We start from the raw sequence: 22,891 nt of genomic DNA, 5'->3' as shown, positions 1-22,891 counted from the left end.
CATGGGACACTCTAACGTCATCATGGCATAAGTAATGCTGCTCCGAGCAGTAATGGAGTCGTTATGCGATCGATTTCCCCTCCATAAGGCGGTTTTTGAGGGAAATCTGCGGAAGGTTTCGGGCTGTTTACGTAGCTGCGATATAGAAGAAAGAGATGTTCATGGTAAGGAACTCTTTTTGTCGTGATTTTATTTAAAGCGTGTCAAACAGCGTGTTTTCTTTGCCGCCCATCGACCGCCGGCCGGCCGGCAGGTTACGAAAAGTACAACCGCGGCCACGCTTAGTTTTATGCCAAGCAATGTTTGATGAGAATTGTTAATTTTATTCTCAAGCAGATACGCGTGTTGAACACTTTTTAAGTAGCTAACTCCTGACAAAAAAAAATTTGCGTTTTACTAGTTTTTATGGCCGGAAGAGCAGTGAAGGGTTGTGCAAGAGAACAACATTATAAATTGCGTCCAGACGATATTTAATTTGCCCCAACTTGCAGGCTTTCTATGTTTCATCAGTGAAATATGGTTCTCAGACGGTATCTCTTGGCCAATTGCAAATTGACTTTGTGATCTCGCTAACGGCTTCTTCCCCAGGAATGTAAGTTTAACTTGGTTGGTAACATTCAGTAAAATCGTACTAGCAGCTGAAGCATTGTTTATATAAGCTTTATATTGAGCTTATAAATTTTGGCACTCACTTGACGGTAGTGATTGTTTACCTTATAAAGTTGAAAATACTCATCAATAATGAATTGTGATTTCTAGTGATCAACGGGTGACGATGGCGTCGACACAATGATTATTTGCCTTTTTCTACTGGTGATATGATATAAGCATGTACAATTATACGCGTATACTAGTGTTTCTCAAGGGACAAAATGTCAAAGGAAACTACTGCAGGTTTTGTTTATGTTGTACAATTCACTGGATTGGAGGGGACCAATATAATAATAAAAAGTGTTGTAGTACGTACTACATTGGTGTATAATCAAGATGAAAAGCAATGATATACTGTTGTCAGACGAAAAAGTTAAAAGAGAAGGTTTGCATGGATTTTGTGGCCTAGTAAACTCTGCAGAATTTCCTGAGCTTGGGTAGATAATCATGTTATAGGAAAATCTTAGTCATCTGGTTTATTTCTATGCACTAAGCTAACTACCTATTGTAATCTGCTAGCAAACAAGAAGCTTGAAGAAGCTTAAAATTGATTGGTTAAAGATTAATTTCTTTTTGTCTAACAAAAATAATGTTAAGCTACTTTTTCGCACTTAACAATTTCAAAGATTCCACGTTGCCATGCGTCTGACTCTGTTCAGTAATAGATCACAGATACATACATACATACATACATATACTTTATTTAACCTCGAATTTACAGAGTAGCTTGTTGGCTAATATCTTCGAGAGATATAAATATTAGAAAGAAAAAGTAAATAGATAAAATAAAATAAAATGAAATACAATAATATAATTCTATACCATTTATACACTATATATATTTACACTGTGGAAAGGCCTCATATTTAAGGATCTTTTGCTTGAATTGAAGAAAATCAGATGTCCTGTAAGTGTCCAGGAGAGAGTTCCATATTTTACTAGCTAAGTGTGAAAAAGAGTGCAGACCATAAGTAGTTGTTTTTGGTCTGGGAAGGTCTAGAATATAATTATCACGCAGATGATGTCAAAATGCGGTAAGAACAAAAAAGTGGCACACAAGCTGTTAGCTGAGTGTGCCACTGATGTTCTTACCACATTTTGACATCTTCTGTGATCTGTAACTGAACAGACGCATGGCAACATGGAATCTATGTGAAATATGTAATAAAGAAGCAAAAAAAAACTGTTTATAACATTATCTATATGCCTGTCCTCCAACATATCATTATAAGTAAGAACCAATTAAAATGTGGCATAACTTGACATATTATATAAAAGAAAGTAGATAGCTATTGTTCTAAAATATAAGCGGTTCATTGAAATTTGAAGAAATAATAATTTTTTTTTTTCTGTTGTGTATAGTTTTTTATTCACCCTTTCCTACTGTCTAGACCTGTGCATTTGTTTTCCAATCTCTGTGGTGATCTCTCCAGGACTTCACATTTTATGGCATGAAAATTTCTAACCTTCTAAGCCTCCCTTCACCTGAATCCCTTCATCTATCAACCCTTGTCATCTCACAAATAGGTTGAGTGAGAGCACAGCAAAACAACCAAAAGACAAGCAAATTACAAAACAGGCTCACCTTAGGTGCTGGGTAAATTAAACAAGTTCAATTGATAATTTAGAGAAAAGTTCAAAGTTATTATAAGACCCTGTACTTTAATAGCATGTACATGGCTTCTAATTTATTGTGATGATTTTTTTTCCTTTAGGTAATACACCTCTTCATTTGGCAGTTCTTTTGGGACATAGAGGTAAGTAACAGAGTGTAAATTTCCCTGCCGAAGAGAGGGGATGGTTTTCCATAGGCCTGGTATTTGTGCCAGAAGGCCTTTAATATAAGTTGTCAGAAGTTGTGCATGACAAACAAGAATTCTCTAGATAGATTGAATCATCTTGGTTCTTAAACATGTCTTGTCAAAGCACTAAGATGCCTAAAAGTTTAATGTTCAATCTAAGTTCATAATTTATTGTCATGCAAGATTCTTATGCCAAGGTAATGCTGTACTCAAAAAGTCAATTTTAATGATCCCCGATTTAGATGATGATTAATGAATATTCTGTTTATGACTCTGTCACTCATGATACAGGGAGAACTAGATTGTAAGAGTTGAAAGCAGAAGCAGAAGAACCAACCAATCACAAGGCTGGAATCAAGCATTGTGATGGGTATATTCTTTCAGTTGTACTTCCAACTCTGACAATGTACAGATAGCTTTTATTAGATCATAAGCGACAGAGTCATAAGCAGAATTAGTATTCCGATCGTATTAACTCTGTGTCTAATTATGACTCTGACTGCTACTCTGTCACAAATGAAAACCAGCCTTTAGATGGACTAGCATCCCATCCAGGGGGGAGTAGTAATACTCCTAGTCGCTTCATGCTACAGAAACTGGGATAAGCTCCGGCCTGATGGGCCACTTGGCTCGCATGCAGACTTTACCTACCTTACCTTTAGAGAAGGTACAGTACATCACAGTTCTACTGGTACTCTTTTGTATACCTTGACGGGGAGAGACACCCTGTGAGAGTAAAGTGTCTTGCCCAAGAACACAACGCAATGAACCGGGGCTCAAATTTGGACAGGTCAGAGTTTAGCATTAACCATAAGACCACTGTGCCTTCATATACATGTACATGTATGTATCAATGAAAATAATATTCCTGACCTCTAGCTTAATTTTATGCAGCATGTTATGTTAACTTATTGCATTTTCATTTTAGAATGTGTGTACTTACTGTTGGCTCATGGAGCACCAGTAAAGGTGAAGAACAACTTTGGGTGGAGTCCTCTGGCTGAAGCCATTAGTTATGGGGACAGACAAATAAGTAAGCTTTGACAGTTGATAATTAGAATAATTTTTTTACCTGAATGTGTATTATAAATATACATGTGTAATAGACAAGAATATCTTTGGTTTTTTGGGTCTTGAAATGCAGACCGGGCATATTGTAGTTCTGATGCATTAGTGAATACAAGCCCAAGCTATTTCCTGATGTGGTTGTAAAAGAGTAAAAGCATGTCTGTTAATAAATATAGAAGCCTGTTATAACAAATATTGCGCGTGTGTGAGATAAAATTGCTCATTACATTACAATTGTGGGACAAAGAATAAGTCCAATTCCTCAGCAGATTTCAAACTGATGACCTCCCACGTACAGGTTCATGGTTACTCTAATAACCGAGCTAAGTACAGTGTATAATTATTATGTGTTGCACTTGTGTTGTGCAGGGCAAACATGCTTATCGCTGAAAAGTTGGAAGGGGAAAGTTCTTTTGTGAGGGTTTATCAATATTTATCGTAAATCAGTTAGTGTATCGTAAATCCTCGAATTAGCGTCACCCCCCCCCCCCTCGAATAAGCGCCCCCTTCAAATAAGCGCTCCTCCTATCAGCCAAAATTTAAAATAAGTGTTCCCTCACCTCCCCCCACTTTGTGGACAAGTAATTCAACAACAAATCAACAAATGATGTATAGTTTCTGTTGTGTTTAATCACTCTGGTCCAAGTTTTTTATACAGTCATTAGTAATTTACATCTTTATAATACAGGAAACATTTTTTTTTTCTTCTAAGTTGCATCCTACAATTTCTTGTTACAGTTTGTGAACATGTTAAATTTAGAAAAAAAATTACAGGTACTAACAGTGCCCCAATTTAAACTTTAGTTTCAGCTTTTTATGTCGATAAACAGCCTATGTTGTTGTTAACGTGCAAATTATGTATTACAAAAATGATCATGTCAGGCCACAATTAAGTGCCCCCCCCCCTCCTCCCCCCAAATAAGCGTCCCCATCTTCTTCTAAATTTGAAATAAGTGCCCAGGGCACTAATTCAAGGATTTACAGTATACAAGTCAGGATTTAAAAGTTAACTCTGAAAAGTTAAACTTCCTCTATATAAACAGGTTTGTTGAGGGCAGTCTTTGTAGCCAGTTGTCATCATCTACTTCTAATCATAATCTCAGCTAGCTACTCTGGGCCCTGGGCACTGGGCTATTCACCTGATTTTTTCAACAGATGGTAAAATCATCCATTGCTTCAACAATAAATGTACCTCTTTCACAATTTTGTGGCACGCTTGTTTGTTCATATCACTAAACAGTCCCTAAACTTTTTATTTACTTGTTTTTAGTCACCTCTCTATTGAAGAAACTAAAACAGCAGTCAAGAGAAGCATTGGAAGAAAGAAGACCTCAACTGACTGCTGCATTACAAGAGGTTTGTTTTCCCAAGAGTGATCAATGACAAACATCTCCCTTCGATATTTTGTCTAACAAAGAGATCACAATAATAACAAAAATCTTCTACAGTACTATAATATTTAGCTGACTTCATACTTGAATCTTCTTTGCAGCTTGGAGACTTTTATATAGAGATCAACTGGGATTTTCAAAGCTGGGGTAATTGATTTTTGTTGCTTTAGCAGATATCCTAAAGAGATCTTCTGTCATGACGTTTTGTGTTGTATGTGATAAAAAAAATTTATGCAGTGGTAATAACGCTATTGTCTTAATTTGCTTGGCTGAGTTGTTTTGCATGAAGATAAATGTACTTAACAAAGTGGACATTTTTGTCACATCCCCTTTATTTTAGAAGGGGATAACAAACTGCCACCACATGTAACATAACTTCTATGATGCTACAGCAGAGCAAGTTTAGGAGAACTCAATAATTAATCACTTAGAAGTACTCACAAACTTTGAAGGTCTCCCAAGCTTACCCTCTGTCAGAAACCATGCATACAAACTCTATTTTTGTCAATCTTGTTTTTACATGTATTTCCCAATCTTTTCATTGCTTCAAATATATTCCAATTTGCAATGTTCATTGATTGGATTGTTTGAAAATATTCACTTTGCAGTACCACTTTTGTCCAGAATATTGCCATCAGACACTTGTAAAGTGTTCAAGAAAGGCTGCTCAATAAGGTATGACGTTAAACCTGTTCGTGATAAGGAAGATTCAGATATGCTCAAAATAGGAAAGGAGTACAGGTGGAATGAAGATTAGGTCCTTCATTCTTTGAACTGCTTTACTGCATTTTAGTGAATAAGTAAAAGGTTGGTATGGCACTGCAGTTTACAGCTAAGTTAAAGGTTAGCTCAAAACATCAAATAATTTCTTTTTGTCTGTTTTTGTGTATTACTAGTGATGTTAGTTTGAACAATTAAGGGGCATGAAGGCTTTTCCCCAGTGATGGCTCACTTGATTCTCTTAACATGTGTGCTTGAAAACATATTAACACTGTAAAGAGAAATTCATTTTTGATGACTCACAGAGGACATAACATTATGCTAGGTACATACATTTTAGGTCATACTGACTTCTGCAGTGAAGTATCATTCTATTTCAAAATTACTGAAACATGAACACTCAATTTAAGATAAATGTAACTTGGACTGTTGTACCATTACAATGATGTTCACTGTTAAGTTGGTAAAAATTTTTCTCATGATCAGTTCCTGGTTTGATGGCAAAATACCATGTATATATGGTGAAAATAATGCAGTCTCAAATAGATGCTGGTACCTTGAAGAAATTCTGGGTGTAAACCTTGTAGATCAGGTGTTTATTTGGGGCAGTATGCAATCTTCATCTCAAAGAGGACACATTTCTTTTTAACAGAATGGATAGCACATTAGTAGATTTCAGTGACATGAAGTGGCAGCGAGGTGACTTGACATTTATTTTCAATGGCGATGCAAAAGGTATGTGTAAAGCATTGCTTTATTTGCCATCTTAAAAGCATATTGGGATTTCAGGTACTTAAGTATATTTTATTGTCATTGGTTTAAATTCCATTTGGTCTGAAACCTTCATGTATAAAAGAGGTTTTAGTTTTATTTTCCATTGTTTTGGGCTACTGTAGCCAATAAAAAATTAAAAGACAGAAAAAAAAGGAAAATCAAATGCCAACCACAACTTTGCATTGCACAATATATTGGCTTGTAGTTGTTTTGACATTAGGACATGTCTTACACTGTAACTATTTAATGTATTTTTTATAAGTTGGCAAATTTATGCAAAATGGGCGGCAAGGCAAAAGTAATTTTTGACAATCCGCTTATAATTTATTAGCATTTATCCGATCTCATTCATGAAATTTGTTGGTTGAAACTGGATTTTTTCTCCACCATTGCAGGAAAGCAATCCTTTGCAGTGTTAGACAATGAGAAAAAAGTCTTTCAAAGACTTAGGACAGAGGTAAGTTCTCTTTAGAAACAAGGGCAAAGATAACTGTCATTTGAAATTTATGTTAACCTTTAAAGTGTCTCATTGAAGATCTATAGCATAATACTATCAGGAATCTTGTTGTGAGGCACTATCACAGCTGTCAGCTGAAAAGTCACTGGAGGAGATTAGTAGTATAGATATAAAACATTTTCTTCTTCTTCTTGAATGACTGAAGAAAGTTCCCGATCTGTGGAAACTGCCTGTGAGCCCCAAATGTGCAAGACTCTGCACATTATCAGAACCATAGGCCAGCAATGTGTGCAAAGAGTTACAGCTACATGGCTCTCTGGACGCATTGCATGCCTTTTTCCTTCCACAAAGCCCTCCTTTCCCAATGAACAAACTCTTTGGAACATGGTTTATTACAAAAAAGCACTCCTATTCCAATTGGTGTCCTTTTCAATTACCCTCTGCTATGTAAGCCCACCTGTTCCCTTTTCAACTACCGGTACTGCTCCATCAGAGTACATTGATATCATCCATTTGTTGTTCACATTTTTTCTGAACAGCTCACATTATACCTGCATTATAAAGCATGTTCAGAGTCTACTGTTATATTCTGGTGAAGGCACAATTTCTCTGAAAGAAAGAAAAGTCAAAAAAGAAATTAAGTATCCCCTCCTGATCTCCATTCAGCTCTCAAGATTAAATAACCACCCCAGGTGCTAATTAGTACATTCAAAGCTCTATAATACAGACACCAAAGAGGCAGAGCTCAGTGTCCATAATTATTTTGGATTTGTCTCAGGCTTTTAGACAGATGGGCATCCAGGCATCCTGTAGACGGCCACTTATTAAAGAAAATTGTTTTATTTTTCATGTGTTGCCTTATAAATTGTTCATTTGAGCAGGTCCTATAGCATATTGTGGAAGCCCACTTTTCAAATCTCGGCTTAAAGCCTGATGTGTCTACAGTAAGAGGTTCGACTGTATTAGAGGAAGAGACAGCAACTTTCAGTAGATTTGAAAATTGTTTAAATGACTGTTAAAATCTGGAATCTTGCATGCGGTAAGACTTTTTTCTTCCCTCGTGTATTATGGGGTAATTACTAAGAGGGAAAAAGAGACAGTTGAGGCTGTGACCATTATTAGTATGCTAGGTGGTAATTTTGTTGACAACATGAGTGAACAAGAGCTCATGTTAATCCAATCTGGTCTTTTTTTTTTCAGGACACTGAAGTTGAAATCGAAGAAGAAGTTGACCTACTAATGAGCAGGTATTTTCATTTGTTATTTCACATTTTATACAATACATCTTGTTGGCTTGTCAACTTCAGCAATACTGATCAACCACTGATTTGAATTTGACATATTGCCACTACCAATCAGATGAATACATCAAACCAAATGGATGATTAACAATTACCATAGACCATTCACTCTGTATTTCTATGAGGTGATAGTCGATGAGGCCACTTCACTGAAATTTCCTACTAAAATTAAGCTACATTTCTTATAAATAATTATTTCCTATATTCATGATTTCTCAACACATTAAGAAGTGTGAAACTTCAAGCTTAAGCAAAATCGTATACGGACTGAATTGTCATTTGGAACTTGCAGCTGCGTACATATCTTCATTCAATTATTTTGAGGTTTTATAACTCAATATCACTTAAGTGAATTATTGTGTTACACTTCTAACTCCTCCCCTGGAACTTTGGAGAAACAAGAAAATCTCAGGTCAGCTATTTTTGAGATGACCTCCAGTCATTTCACACTTATGTCTGATAGTGAACAATAGCTCTAGCAGTTAGATTACAATACCACAAGAATTCTTCAAAAAAGGTACAGACTGTAATTTAATATGGTGTGCAGTTTAGAATGGTTTTCGAAAGTACATATATGTAATCAGGCAATTACTTTGGTTTTGGATTTACTACATTTTAAGATTGACTGAGCAGTCTAATTTGTTACTAATCAGTTTGGTTTTGGTTTTATGACACTCAGTTGAAAACCGCTCTAGTCATTTGATGTCTGATTGGTTTTCCTCACAACAGTGCACAATAAAATTCTCCAAGTTATTCTCAGTAATGGTTTTTATTTTTCAATCACAATAAACATGTATAACATAACCACGACTCAGAATGACTGTAAATAGGTTCTTCTCTGGTTAATTACACCTTTTTCGTCATTAATTGCAGTACTCAAAATTATTCAAAAATTTCGTCTTTGCAGTGACATTGTTTCTGCAATGATGTCAACTAAACCCATCACCTTTAGTCGATCACAAGCTGGATGGATTTGGCGTGCAGATAGAACAGTGAGTATCTAGTGCTATGGAACCTTGTCAAATACTTTCATCTATGGCTGTATGAGCCCCGATAATTTACATGTTGAATACACTGAAGTCTTGTGTTTTACATCTGTTTCTTTATTTTTCTCTATAGGAAATGGTTGGACCCTACCTGTCCGAAGTGTACTCCATAAATGGAATGATGCTTATCTCCAGAAAACGGTAATGACTGAGTCTGGATGAAGTACACTAACGTGCCCAGCATTATTGGGCTTTGTAATTAGAGAATGAGGTAACTGTATTTTACTGAGATTTCCTTCTTATCACCAGGCGGGAGCACCTGACAGAGGAGGATGTGGTCAAAAATAAGGTGTGCTGTTTTTCTATATTCATTCACTGTTTGGGGTAAATCAAATGGGAATTAACACAAGCTCTCACGAGTTGAGGACACGATCAAGTTGAGCAAGATTTTTCTGCGCGTTTTTGTCTGTCTGGTCAGTGAGGAATGATATTGCATGTGTGTTATAGTTTTTACAAGTCACACAGTGAAGCAACTTTATATTGAAGGAGCCATTGCCAAAAGCTCCAACACAAAGCACGTAGTCAAGTGTACAAAACCTCTTGTGGACAGTTGTAATTAAAGATTTAATGTTTCACACAATTCACGCAAGAAATGATAAGAGCACATGATTATTAGTCGCTAAGTAAGAGTTTGGAGTGTCGTGAAAGTTTTGAAACCTTATGTGTTTGGAGTGTCGTGAAAGTTTTAAAACCTTATTTGTTTGCTTGTTAGTAGCTTTTAACAACACACTTTTCTTTTAATTTTTTTTTTTTGTTATTAGTTTCAAATAGATATTAACAATGCAAAGTACGTAATTTTATAGCGCACAGTTACTGTTGCGATGCTAAAACTACACAACAATGGCAATGATTAAGTTTGTTCAAAATCCATCTTTCGTCAACAGGCCCTCATTGACACTCTAAGTAAAGGAAGTGGAAATATTATGGACAGTCTCCCAGAGGTGAGAGAAATTACAATTTCCTGATAGTGCCTCTAATACTTATGTTAAAACATGCATTTTTTAAACTATATTTTTCAGACTTCACGGCGAAATTCACTTCATCCACCACCAAAAACTGGCCTGACATGGGATGAATACCTGCTGTATGACTCTGACAGGTAAATTGCTATTTACTGCACTGACATTGAGTATTGCACAAAACTTTAAAAGGCGGGAAATGTCCTCATCATTTACAATGATTAGATAAATTCTAGTTGAAAGTGTAAAAACATGAGCGTCATTCACCTTTGCAAGTTTGGCCATCCTTTACATGTAATCAATTTCCATTCTAGCGCATTCACCACCTAACTTTAGAAATAAGAAGAAATTTGGGGGAGTCTTGGGGCGAGTCTTATCTCACAGTCGCTTGTGGGATGGTTACTAAGGACAGTAAAGATTCTCGTCTCGGAACGATCCCACAAGCCACTGCGAGATGAGACGCCTCGGGTTTCTTCTCGTTTTGATAAGTGGCGAATGTTAATCTTGCTAAATTTCTTATGGGTTTCGTGATATTTGTTGAGTGTTTTTCTTTTGAACTAGTGGTTTAATAGATGAGAGTTTTTTGTCTTACAAAGTGAAACTTTTGTGGTAAGACCATTGAATTGTATTGGATGGTGGGTGTTAATAAAAGTATCATTTCATTCACAGATTGCCGCCATTAGGCCGACCAATGGTGCTTAAAGAAGACAGGAAATCTGTTAAAGCCCATGTAGCGATGGTAAATCTGTTTTAGTTTAATCTTTTTTCTTATTTTTGATCTGGAACGATAGATCTCTCTGTTCTCGATAGAGCTAACTGTTGTTTTTTCTTTTCTTTATTACGCTTTTACAGAGTGAAGAATTCCCTCTTTCTGTTGACCTGTAAGTTTGTTTTTCTATGCACGTGTATCTTCCCTTGAATTTGCTACTTTGGACGCGAGAAGAATTCTGGGACGAAGATCAACTCGAGATCTCTCAAACGACTGCGCGTTGAGACTCGTCCCAGATTTTTCTCGTTCTAAAGGGATTCCACTATGTTTGCTAATTATATTACAGTGTAAATACGTCTAAGATGATTGCCAATCAGTTTTCTTGCATTTTTATAGCATCCTTAAAGTGCTAGAGGTTGTCGCTCCATTTAAGCATTTCAACAAGTTAAAAGAGTTTGTGGCAATGAAACTTCCAGCTGGATTTCCCGTCAGAATAGGTTGGTGTGGCTTGTACTTATTGAAGTTAGCCAGTCGTTAGTTTCCTTCACATACGTTTCTTTAGTCGTCACGCAATGTTTCTCCTTACGTGAGGTCACTCGGAACGGCTACAAATGAAATACAAGAGAGACATTTTCATTGATCTTTTACATAGTTATTCTCTTTTTATTTCACTTAACAGAGATACCAGTGTTTCCAACGATCACAGCTCGTGTGACGTTCCAGGACTTTAAATCCTGTAACAGCATTCCCTCTTCAATGTTCTTTATACCTCGAGATTACAAGGTTTGTCAAGCTCTCAAGGATTTGTTTTCAGGGGAAGGGTGAGGGAGCCCCAAACAGACAGTTCATTTGGAACGTCGTGCAATCTTTCATGTGCAAGGAAAGATTGCGTTAAATGCTAACAGAACGTTGTCTTAGTAGAGTCGATGGGAGGGAGGGTCAGATTTTTGGCGTAAAGAGAAGCTGAATAGACCATTTAGGTATTCTAGGTGTTGGACTGGCACTAGCTTGCAATGGAGGCTCATGTCATTTGCATTTGAGAAGACTCCCTGCATTAGCCTCAGTTGCAAGCTAGTTCCAGTCCAATACCGTGAATACGAATATGGTCTGTTGAAAGTGTATCGCAATTTTGTATTATTGCCGCGTCATTTTCAGTGTTATTAAGCACTGGACTGATCAGCTGTTTCTCTGCAGGTGACTTAAGTCTTGTTCTTTTTTTTTCCTCAGGAGGATCCTAATCGGTTCCCAGATTTGTAGACGGAATGAAATTTTACGACATTGTTGTTCGTATCTGTGCCCACAGAATTTCCTGTTCGCCGATAACACAATACTAGGCAGGCCGCAAGTTTATTATTTAGCTTTTTACGACAATCGATTTTGCCTGCACTTGCTCGCTATTACCAAGGCAGAATATACCGTCCTTCAAATCAATCGTATTTAACATTTTTGCTATCGACATAAACTCTATTGTCAGACAAGTTAGAAATAACAATTTATTCAATTTTCGTGCGAGGAAATTTGTAGAAAATTGAAAATGACCGTGAGCGTTTCTTTTCAAGGCTGTAAAAACAGTTTTTGTTTGTTGCACATTTTAAGCTTTCAAAGCTATAGTAAAATGTTGCGCTTGCTAGTTTAGGAATTTCGTGGGCTTCAATTTAAGTAGTCTCCAAACTCGATTCTGAAAGTAGTTCCTGTTTAGTTTTGGTATTTATTTTGTTCACTTTTGCGTTGTATAAATGCTTCCAACGTGTGTAAGATATAATTTAACAGCTGAATTTTGTGATATTTATATATAACAATCATTCATTCCCAATACACGGTGCAATTGTGTTTTCAATCTAGTGGAATGTTTGCAGTATTGTAGTCAGGAGGATATAACGACCAAAGGAAAACCTATTTTTATATTTAGCTTTATAGGAGGGCGATTGTAATTTTTCTCTAAGTGGAACATACGTTCCTAGCCATTTCTTGTGAATTATGTGGTAATAATATTGCTATTAAAGTAGTTTTCTCATTAATATGCTCATTTGACTTGTGTTTTCTTTTCTCTTCACATTGTTGTAGTTCTTCTATGGTATCATAACCTTGGTGAATTACCCCCCATTCTCAAAAAATACCTTAATAAAGAGAAACAAACACGATAAAACATCTAAAAGCGTGTGTAACGCAGATTCTTCCAATAACAATTTTGTCACAAGAGCATAAAGCGTTGAAAAACTATCGTCAACTTAACAGTGAGACGGTTACACCAGGACAAAGGGCGGAGAATAACTGAGTCCTCCATGCCAGCAAATCTCCGACACAAGAGCCGTCCTGTGATAAGCCCTTCTTCCCAATCCCAACCCCGAATAAAAGCTCATTTAGAGGGTCTGAATGGCGAAGCTGGAATCCCAGTTGTAAGTTACATTTTCGGCTATTTCTTGGCTTTATCAGTTAAAGTTTCAGCCCAATTCTTAGCTGTTAGTAAATTTTGCAGATCTCATATCCCATGCAGCTATCGATTAAAACACGTGTCATTTCCCAGTTGACAGTTCCCATTTTGACCAACTATCAGTGAAAGTCATCTAGAACTTCAATTTAAACCCTTCCCGAAGATCTAATGTATCTATTTCATTCTGATTATAAGCCCCATACTTTCCAGCTAGTAATTGGTACAAGCATGTTCCTATTGCAGTATGCTAAGAAACTGAATGCTGTTCGCACGCAAAGTTGTATTTTATGTACCCTTTTGTCTTTCCTTTTGTTTTCTCCTTTCTGTTCCCATTTCGGTTACATCTATTCCCTTTTGCGTTCCTTTGCAGCCCTTTTTGTTTGTTACCTTTGATGGGCCCTCTGGTGAGTTACTTTTTAATTTCCCTTTTTTGTTCCCTATTATTTGTGTTCCCTTTAGGGCGCAGACCACATTCGGAAACGTAAAAACCATCAATAACAAATAACTCTCTACATATAAGCCCTCAGAGACATGTTTGGGAATTACCCGCAAATACAAAATAGAAAAAAGTTATTTCAACAAGCACATAATTCTAATAGCCCTTCTAAAACAACTATCAACTTAAAAGATGAAAACTCGGAACAAAAATCATCAGGTGATAGGCCATGGGCTTCGAAAATGAAAGGTTAACTCTCTCGGAATTAATTTCTCCTCGGCTACTATAAATTACGGTCGGGGTTTCTTCGAAAATAAACTCGTAAAATAATAATGAACAATGTTAAAAAAAAATTAATTTTTTAATAGTAAAAAAATTTAATAAACAATAAGTTACTATTTTTTCTCCGTTGTCTCCCTGAGGTTTACCTTGAACTAAGAAGATATATCAATCATATTGACACTGTTCTCACACAATTACGAACATATCTGCGCATGGTATTTTTTAACTTTCATCTCGACGTTCTGAAATGTTGTGAAACACTGTCTCGCATGCTTCATATATTACTAAAAGATCATAAATATTCTATCGGACTCTTTTCTCAGTAGATCCAGTATACCTAGATATAAATCACCATTCAAGTATGAATTACTTAACTGCACACCTATACTTCCAAGCACGCAGTCTCTATTTAACCGCGATGTCTTGGCTGAACGTAGTGTCCTGAAAGGAGCTAAAAGGATCTGGAAATACTATGCAGTCAAGACCGCGGTCAAGCAAGTAGACACCTTCGACATAAAGGACTATCGGATTCTAGAATAGTTTTCTTCAAGTGTCGACCGGAAAACAACTCTTGAACTCGTACAGGACTTGGCTAAGTTATCCTCGTCGCTGAGAATAATTGTTCCCTGCACATCTCACTGTCTTAACATATGAACCGTGAAGAACAAAAATAATGGCTCGTTATCATCATCATCATCATGGTCCCATAGCTCTCCTCTGGGAGAATAGGGCCACGTAAGCTTGATTATAGGGCATAGTAATTATAGTATGACATGCAATGTACCCTCAAAACATAAGGCCTTCTTATATAAAAAAAAAATTCATCCCAATCAAAGCCGGGTTACAATTCAATCAGCATTTCGTTTTTCCTTAACAATGGCCCTGGCAAAAATACGCGTGTTCTCTTCTCTTCATACGGTCGCTTAGGAACACGTTTGGGCAAATTTTAGAATTTGGTTCCTGCACGAAACGTTAGTGGAGCACATGCAAGGCATTCTTCGGATTTATGACAATTTGAGCGTATCAGTATTGACAGTATTACTTTACACTTGAAACTGAAGGAGCCTTGATGAATCATGTTAAAACTTAATGACCCTCTTCCCCTCCCAAACCCACGAACACACCTCCAACAGTGTTTCAGTACATCATACAAGCGCATGCCAGAAGTAAGGAAACAAACAAAGAACCTGCTTCGGGGAAGTTTTTCAGTCAGCGTTCTATGTGGGGAGGTAGATAAGAGCATGTAATGCTCAGAAATTGGGTTATTAATAAATCGCGTGCAGCCTCTCGCATGAAAACAGGCTTAGAGCGCTAGTTAGCATGAAAGAACTCATTGTTTTGCCGTGTTATATAACTTTATGTAAGTACGAAACGCATGTTATGTTGTGTTTTGCGAGCGAGACACGCGCGACCTGCGTGTGTGGGAGGTTTTTTAGATGCCCGAGGAAATGCTCAAGGCCAAAAAAGCGGGATTTCACTAGAAGGTACGTTTTCCTCCTGCTTTTATTATCCAAAGAACCATCTTCGAGCACTCGAGGCATGTTCTTTTTGACCCAGAGAAAAGTAAGAAATTTCGCTCACGTACGTGAGCGACATAGGTCCTTGAACGACCTCGAATTTTTCGCAAACTGCACGTGTTCATCTTCTGCGTGACCCACTGACATTTACGATGTGCGTGACCTGTTGACACTGGAGATCAAGCTCACTGTGAGATAAAAGCGCTGAATAACGTGAAATATAAGCGTGATCTGACTTGTGGATCACTGCGTGACAAAAGCGGGAAAAAAAAGAAACAAAAATGCTTCAGTTCTTGCGGTTTCGTAACTGATTGAAAAAAACAACTTAGCGGGGGATGAACGTGGGCGAGATCTGCTAAAAGAGGAAACTCATTTTATTTACTTTCTGTCATCTCAGAAGTTTAGAAAGGATTAGATCTTATCTCTCTCAAAGGCACCGGCCGCATGCCGTGGCCGAGTAGTTAGGGCACCGGACTTGAAATCCGGAGGTTTCTGGTTCAAGTACCCTCTGACCAACACTTAGCTAGAGTTGTTTTTGGGTAGACCCTAGTTCAACGCCTCGGTCATGCTCGTAAATATCCAACTGCTCTGCCTCCCCCCCAGTTGGGATTTTTAAGCCTATTATGTTTATATGACATATTTGTTTCTTTCAGTTTAAGTGGCATGCCTGTAAACTATTTAGGTGTAGCTAAGCGCATATAAACAACAAAAACACTATAAACAACAACATTTGAACAGTTTTTTTTAACATTTTTATTTGCTAAAAATTTAGTAATGATCTCACTGCCCGGATCTCACTGCTAGCTGCTGTGGCCCAGACCCGGGGAGAATCCCATATAAAAGGAAAGGAGAGGGCTTGTCAGAAATTTTGAAATTTATGTTTTGAGGGTACATTGCATGTCAGTTTTGTGAGCGTAACCTGAAATTTTTTCACCCTTTAGAGGTACCAATTCTAAAACACACATTATCCGACACTTTCTTAATTTTTAAGATATGGGGGCCTTATACTCTCGCTCTCGGATGTAAATTTTTCTCCAAAAAGCCATTTTTTCGAAACGTGAAGACTCGACACCTCTGACCATTTGCAAAACGTATTTTGAAACGATTTTGCTATAATTACTCCTTGATTTACATTTAAATTAAGAAATGTGCACATTGGTAGCTATATTTCAACATAGCAACGGTTGTTTACAGTCCAAAAGTACTTACAAAATGGATTCAATTCAACACATTTTAATTATACTTTACAGAAAAGCTTTAATTTAGAGATGTGTATCTATGGGAATTTCAGAGGCGCAGTGGCCTCATGCATGGTTACTGCGCTCGACTACGGAGTGAGCGGTCCGGGTTCGAGCCCTGGCTGGGGACCTTGTGTTGTTCTTGGACAAGACTCTTTACTCTCACGGTGCCTCTCTCCACCCAGGTGTATAAATGGGTACCAGCGAATTTAATGCTGGGGGGTAACCCTGCGATGGACTAGCAGGGGTGAGTAGAAATACCCCTAGTCGCTTCATGCTACTGAAACCGGAATAAGCTCCGGCCTGATGAGCCACTTGGCTCGTATGCAGACTTAACTTATGAGAATTTTGCATCATAGTCCTGAACATTCTTTATATTTGGTTAATATTTCGGGTATTCAATGGGACATTTATGCAAAACCTTTCGATATACCCCCCTCCCCCTACCTCGGCCCCTCCCCCCGTTCTCAGGGCTAATTTGGGCTCTCGGAGACCGAAGTTAAACTCTAAAGCCTTATTTCTCAAAATGACCAAATAGACAGATCACCAATATTTCCCATGCGACATCCTCATTGGATTTCAACCGAATGTAGTCAAATTTTCAAGATTGGTAAAGAACACAATTCTCTAGGTCGTAAACCTCTAAAATTTGCAATTTATGAAATGTTTTCCCTGTAATAAAGTTAATATAGTTAATATTACTTAATATTATTAATCTTTTTCTCATTTTCACGAAAAAAAACCTCAAAACATAGTTCTCTGAGGTTTGTCCCCTGGACAACTTGCTTATGGACAGGATGAACTTAATGCCATGCTCCTCGAACCATTTTTGAGTTATTTTTTTGTAAAAAAAATACCTCTTAGTCGGCGCGTCGGGTATGTTATGGACGGGTCAATGGGTGAGTGAGTGAGTGAGTGAGTGAGTGAGAGATTTATGTATGTCACACCAATCAGATTGGATCTACTATGAACAGCCAATCAAATTTCCTGTTGTAAAGGTAAATGGTACGTGAGAAACACAAGGTATGTATAAACACAAGGACTTTGGTAATTGAAAAATAAAGAGTGACGTGTATGTTGCCGGTTTGTGATTTTTAGTCCGGTTTGGAGGGGAGTGTGACAGTTACATACTTACATTGGGTTGTTTTAGAGTGCATAATTTTCAGTGTAGTAGTGGCTAGTTATGAACGAGATGAGTCTTGAGTTTTGAAGCAGTTCATGAGTAGCAGACAAATGGCACGAGATATTTTTATTTTTAATTACAAAGGGTAACTTGATACTTTTGTTTTTCACAAGGAGTTAATTCAATTAGAGGTCACGAATCGTCGGTTCTAGTTCTTAGGACATGTTTTAGAGGAGACGAGACTATTTAGATTTGAAGCAGTTCTAACGTTTACAATAGTAAGTGCAGGTAACGATTGTTTTGTTCTTATTGAATGCAAATATAACGAGATATTTTTATTTTTTAGTTACAATGGGTAATTTGACACTCTTGTTTTTCACAAGGTAGTAAATTCAATTAGAGCTGACGAATCGTCGCCACTTGTTCCCACGAGATGTTTGCTATTTTTAGTTACAAATGGTAACTCGACACTTTTGTTTTTCATATGGGAGTAAATTCAATTAGAGCTTACAGGTTATCGGCTATTGTTCCCAGGATATTAAATAAAAAAGAAACTTTCATTTCTAGAGTGTTTTTACGTCTCTGCAGTAGTAGTTTAATATTTTTATTGGATGGGCATTTTATGACATTCTTTTCAGTCCGATATTTTAAAGGTAAAAAGTATGAAAACTGTTCAAATGTTCTTTGAAGACCGTGTGGCACCAAGTTAAAGTGCAATTTAATTAAATCAGACTTTCAATATGTCGGTGAAGTAGTGTTGTTGCGCTGTGTTGTGTAAAAAGGGTAAACTTACGACTAGTATAAAATGCGAAAAGTTCTCTTAACTTGAGTATTTTTGAGCAAAAATTCCTCTTGGGAGCTGGAAGGGCTCCCGAGGGGGTACTCCCAGAAAAATTGGTTGGGGGTGTGCGGCCCGCTTCCCAAAACCCTTACCCTATTTATGACCAAAATCTGCGATATTCCTTACCGTATTTATGACCTGACCAAAAATTCGAAACTCTATTTACGACCTGACCCTCAAATCAAAACCCTGTTTCAGACCTGCGTTATAATTAGCTCCCTAGTTCAAACCAATGTTAAATTACCGTACACATATAAATTTGTGAAGGGCTTTTGTTGATTTTCTTTTCGACAATGATGAAAAAGTGGCTTCTTCTTAAGGAATACCCATATCAAGGCTAGAGTGCAAAAACCGTACCCTATTTATGACCAAAATGGCCAAAATCAGCTAAAATCGATACCCTATTTATGACCAAAACGGCTGAAAAACCATACCCTTCGGGGCCGCACAGACCTATATAGCCCATATAAGGGAGTCCCCCCCCCCCGGGGAAGGGCTACGTGATCGGTGAGTGAGGGAGTTATGCATGTGCGCGTGTCAGACCAATCACAGTGTGGGTTGTATCAAAGAACGAATAAAATTGCCTGTTAGAAAATAAGATGGTATCTACATTAATTTGGAGACGTGTCAGATTACTGTAGTTTGTTCAGTCAAACATTTTATGGCTTACTATTTAGTTATCTTACCATTACCGATGTAACATCGTATGTACATCATAAACTCCCAGTTTCTTTCTTGCTGTACATCGCAACCAAAAAAACTTGTCAAATCAACCAAATCATTACTGGAAACAGTTCCATGAATGCTCCTATCTCTGAGACTTATAGTTCACAAAAAAATAACTCTTGCACGCCTTGCGTGCCTATGTTTTAGTGCGTTATCGTGTTTATAATGACCTCCACTTTTTAACACTAAGGGGCTAGTTATTCATTAACTATTGTGGCACGTGACCTGGAAAAGCTTATTTTTGAAGTCAGAGTGTGGAGTCCTTTAATTTGGTACCAAAACTGTCCCACAGTGTTGATTTATGTAAAAAAATATATTTTGAAGGTATAAGACCGGCCCCTAAAATATAAAAATAGCAACAAAAACGATTGCTTCGGATACCTTCTACTCGTAAAGTTTATGAACGCATTGCCATAAATCTCTATCTTGTTAAATACCCAAAAAGGTACAGCGGAAGCTCTGTGAACCCTTTGAAGCTAAACACTTAAGAGATACCAAGTTCGCTTCTTTTACTCCCAAAAGGTACGACGAACACCCCCGGCATTGTTATAAGGGAGTCCCCCCGGACGGGAAGGCAAGGTACTTTATTTTGCAAGTAATCTTGGGTGGGGGCTCGGATTGAAAACCTTGGGTTGTACTCATTCAGGCAGCCATGATAAAAGGCCAAAACAATTTGAGTTAACAAGCTCCTTGCAGGCCGAAATATATGATGCTTTATGCTCTTTTCATTACCACAGACCAGATTGTTCAAAGGACGAATAGGTCCGGATTGCGCACATGTATGTCTCACGGGTTATTCCAGTTATGCGCGTTCTTTTATTGAACTCTTGTTATACAAGAGCAGCAACGTAAAAAAGCGTAGTGTCGGTAAATTGTTGTTCTTATTATTGGTGAAAGGAATTTCATAAAGGGAAGACTACTTTTCTAATAAACGACTGGAACATGCTACTTTCTATTTTTTCGACTTACGTACTTTGCGCCCGAAATCCAAGAAAATCTCAGTGAAGTGAGAAATTAGTAAAGAAATACAAAGTTACTCGTACAAAGTGCAGAAGTGTCAAAGTCAGGCTATTGTTTTCTTTGAATAAGAAAATGTGTGAATAGCGAAGTATAGGGTCGGCATCTTTTTTATTCTTTATACCCAATAATTAGGGTATAAAGAAGGAATAAATATCTATTTATCAAACAAATTGATATCCTCATTTCATTTGCATTATTGTTTTCACTTCACATACGAAGTCAGCCAAGTCTCAAAACGGGCACGGAGTTTAGAGAGTAGGTGTGAAAACAAGCATTCCAATTTGCTAGCACACAGGTCAGAATTAATATGGATACTCTCCTCATTATTCCAAGTAGTATTAGTACCGGCTTCGTGTAATATATTTTACTACTTCTAGTACCTATAAAGTTGATTTCTTACATACAGTACTTTGTTTAGCTATTCGGCTCTCCTGTTCGTCAGAGAAAATTACCATAATTTGTTTTATTGATTCGTATAAATATGTACATTTGATGCTAGTGGTGTAGTGTAGCCCTATGCAAGTTTACGATGTAGGTGCTGAAAAGTGTTATGTTAAAATTAGAGACAAAACATGTTAAACCATAAAAATACGAACCCTTAGGCCCTGTGCTCACTATGCCGGAGAAATTCAGAGAATATTTTTAAAAAAGAGGCTTTCGAAAAATGTCAATAATTAAAGATGATGTCTTGATAATCATGTGATTAACCCTAACCCTCAATGGTGTACTCAAGCTTCTCTATCGCCGGTGATTGTTGCGTTTTCAAATTCCTCCAGCGTTGTGTGGACGGAAAACATTTGACGCGTTTTTGGAGTAAAAACGCCGTTTTCAAATTTCTCCGGCGCGCGTAGTGTGAACGGTTATTGTAGCGAATTTCTAAAGTAGATGTGTTACTTGGAATCGCTAAAATTGAGTGTAAATGACAATAATATTATTGTGGGTTAAACGTCACGATAGACTCTTATCGAAATTTAGTCCTAGCGAGAGCTGAATATTTCCTGGTAAGACTTCAATAAACGGAGTGGATGCATGTTTTTGATGTTTGTCTGCTGCTTGACAACTAAGTCCAGGGACATATTGTTATCGGCTGTTATTTGCATAATACCAATACGGTTTTTAATTTTCTTTTTTAACCCAGACCTAGTTGACGCTACCTTTTTCTAGAATTATCTTCCTATCTATTTTGGATTGGTTTTTTGTTGTTTCAATCCTGTTGATGTTACCTATCTGGAAATATTTCGTACCTCACACTTCTCGACCAAGTGTTAAAACACTCTTAATTAAACATTGCCTCTTGTCTAAATAGTTCTTTTATTGTGGCATACTCCAGCGGGCAGTCTTTTAACACGTTTCCGAATTAATTTCTGTGCTCAAACTTGTAAACAACTTAGTATTCATATATGGAAAAGGTGTAGCTAGTACGTCCGCCTTTCTTCTTCGATTTCACCTTGTTGCAGACATGTTTGAAGTTGCTGACATTCTTTAATTTAAGTTTTTCTGTACAATGCTGTTACTTGCATGCAATTAAATTCTGCGAAAATGATCTCTGTTATTTTTATTTTGCTCATTTTCATTTGTTTTAGCCCGACTGCCTTAGAATAATAGTGAAAATGTAGAAAGAAAATGGTTTTGATTCCGTTAAAAAAGTGAACTCTGTCGAAGAAAAATATGCTAACGACTTGTGCGCAAGCGATTGCGCAAGCGTGGTTTTGCTTAATGCAAAGTTTACATGAGCATAAATTTCTCTCTAATCCGGTCAAAACTAAAGAGAGCGAGATCTAAGAGTCCGAGTTAACTTAGAATGTTAAGAATAGAGAGCTATTTGAGAATTTAAGAAAAGAGAGCTATTCGGGATATTGTTCTAGAAACTACAGCTACAGAAGGTCTGGGAGTCGTGCGCTGAAGCAGAGCTAATCCCGGACAAACAGTTTTCCCTTTACAAACTTAAAAAGCTGTGTTAGATATTACCATTTTAAGCATGTATGTACATATACATATACATAAACTTTTCGCATCATGAGTGTAGCTTTCAAGCCTAGTTCTGATTTGCCCAGAATAGTGTCAATTGACAAAAAGTACCTAGGGCCAGAATATCGACTTTTCAAAGAAATTATTTGAAACCATAACTATATATAAAAAATAAGCCTTGCGGCTAAATGAATCGAGATAGCTCCTGCATCCCAAGACCTATAAAAAGACCTCGCCAACAAGGAAACATGCATGGCTGCGGAAACTTTACTTCCTTAAACAGTCATTCGTAAAGTTTCCTCGTTAACATGCTGCTCAACGCGGAAACAAAGTTTGCTTCCTAGCAACAGTGAAAAAATAATATATTCTGAGCTTTTTCAGTTTAAAGGAACATTTTGCTTCCACCGGAGACCTTTCTTAGTTTGCGCAAA

The 22,891-nt window shown here is 37.2% G+C and overlaps 1 protein-coding gene across 1 annotated transcript; it reads left to right on the top strand.

Moving 5' to 3' along the window:
* Positions 1-15: 15 nt before the first annotated feature.
* On the top strand, positions 16-12,896 carry LOC145467137 (ankyrin repeat domain-containing protein 13C-B-like). Its single transcript, XM_081450672.1, has 19 exons — positions 16-164; positions 2,367-2,408; positions 3,382-3,486; positions 4,792-4,877; positions 5,014-5,059; positions 5,521-5,587; positions 6,285-6,367; positions 6,802-6,863; positions 8,064-8,110; positions 9,072-9,156; positions 9,284-9,351; positions 9,460-9,499; positions 10,095-10,151; positions 10,230-10,309; positions 10,839-10,908; positions 11,022-11,050; positions 11,275-11,375; positions 11,558-11,661; positions 12,106-12,896. The coding sequence occupies exons 1-19, from the start codon at positions 35-37 to the stop codon at positions 12,133-12,135; spliced, it is 1,332 nt and encodes a 443-aa protein (XP_081306798.1). The 5' UTR covers positions 16-34; the 3' UTR covers positions 12,136-12,896.
* Positions 12,897-22,891: the final 9,995 nt, after the last annotated feature.

Source organism: Orbicella franksi, chromosome 14 (assembly GCF_964199315.1).
Source record: "Orbicella franksi chromosome 14, jaOrbFran1.1, whole genome shotgun sequence".
In the NCBI taxonomy this organism is placed as follows: domain Eukaryota; kingdom Metazoa; phylum Cnidaria; class Anthozoa; order Scleractinia; family Merulinidae; genus Orbicella; species Orbicella franksi.
The sequence above is the reverse complement of the archived record's forward strand: the minus strand, read 5'-3'. Positions and strand labels throughout refer to the sequence as shown.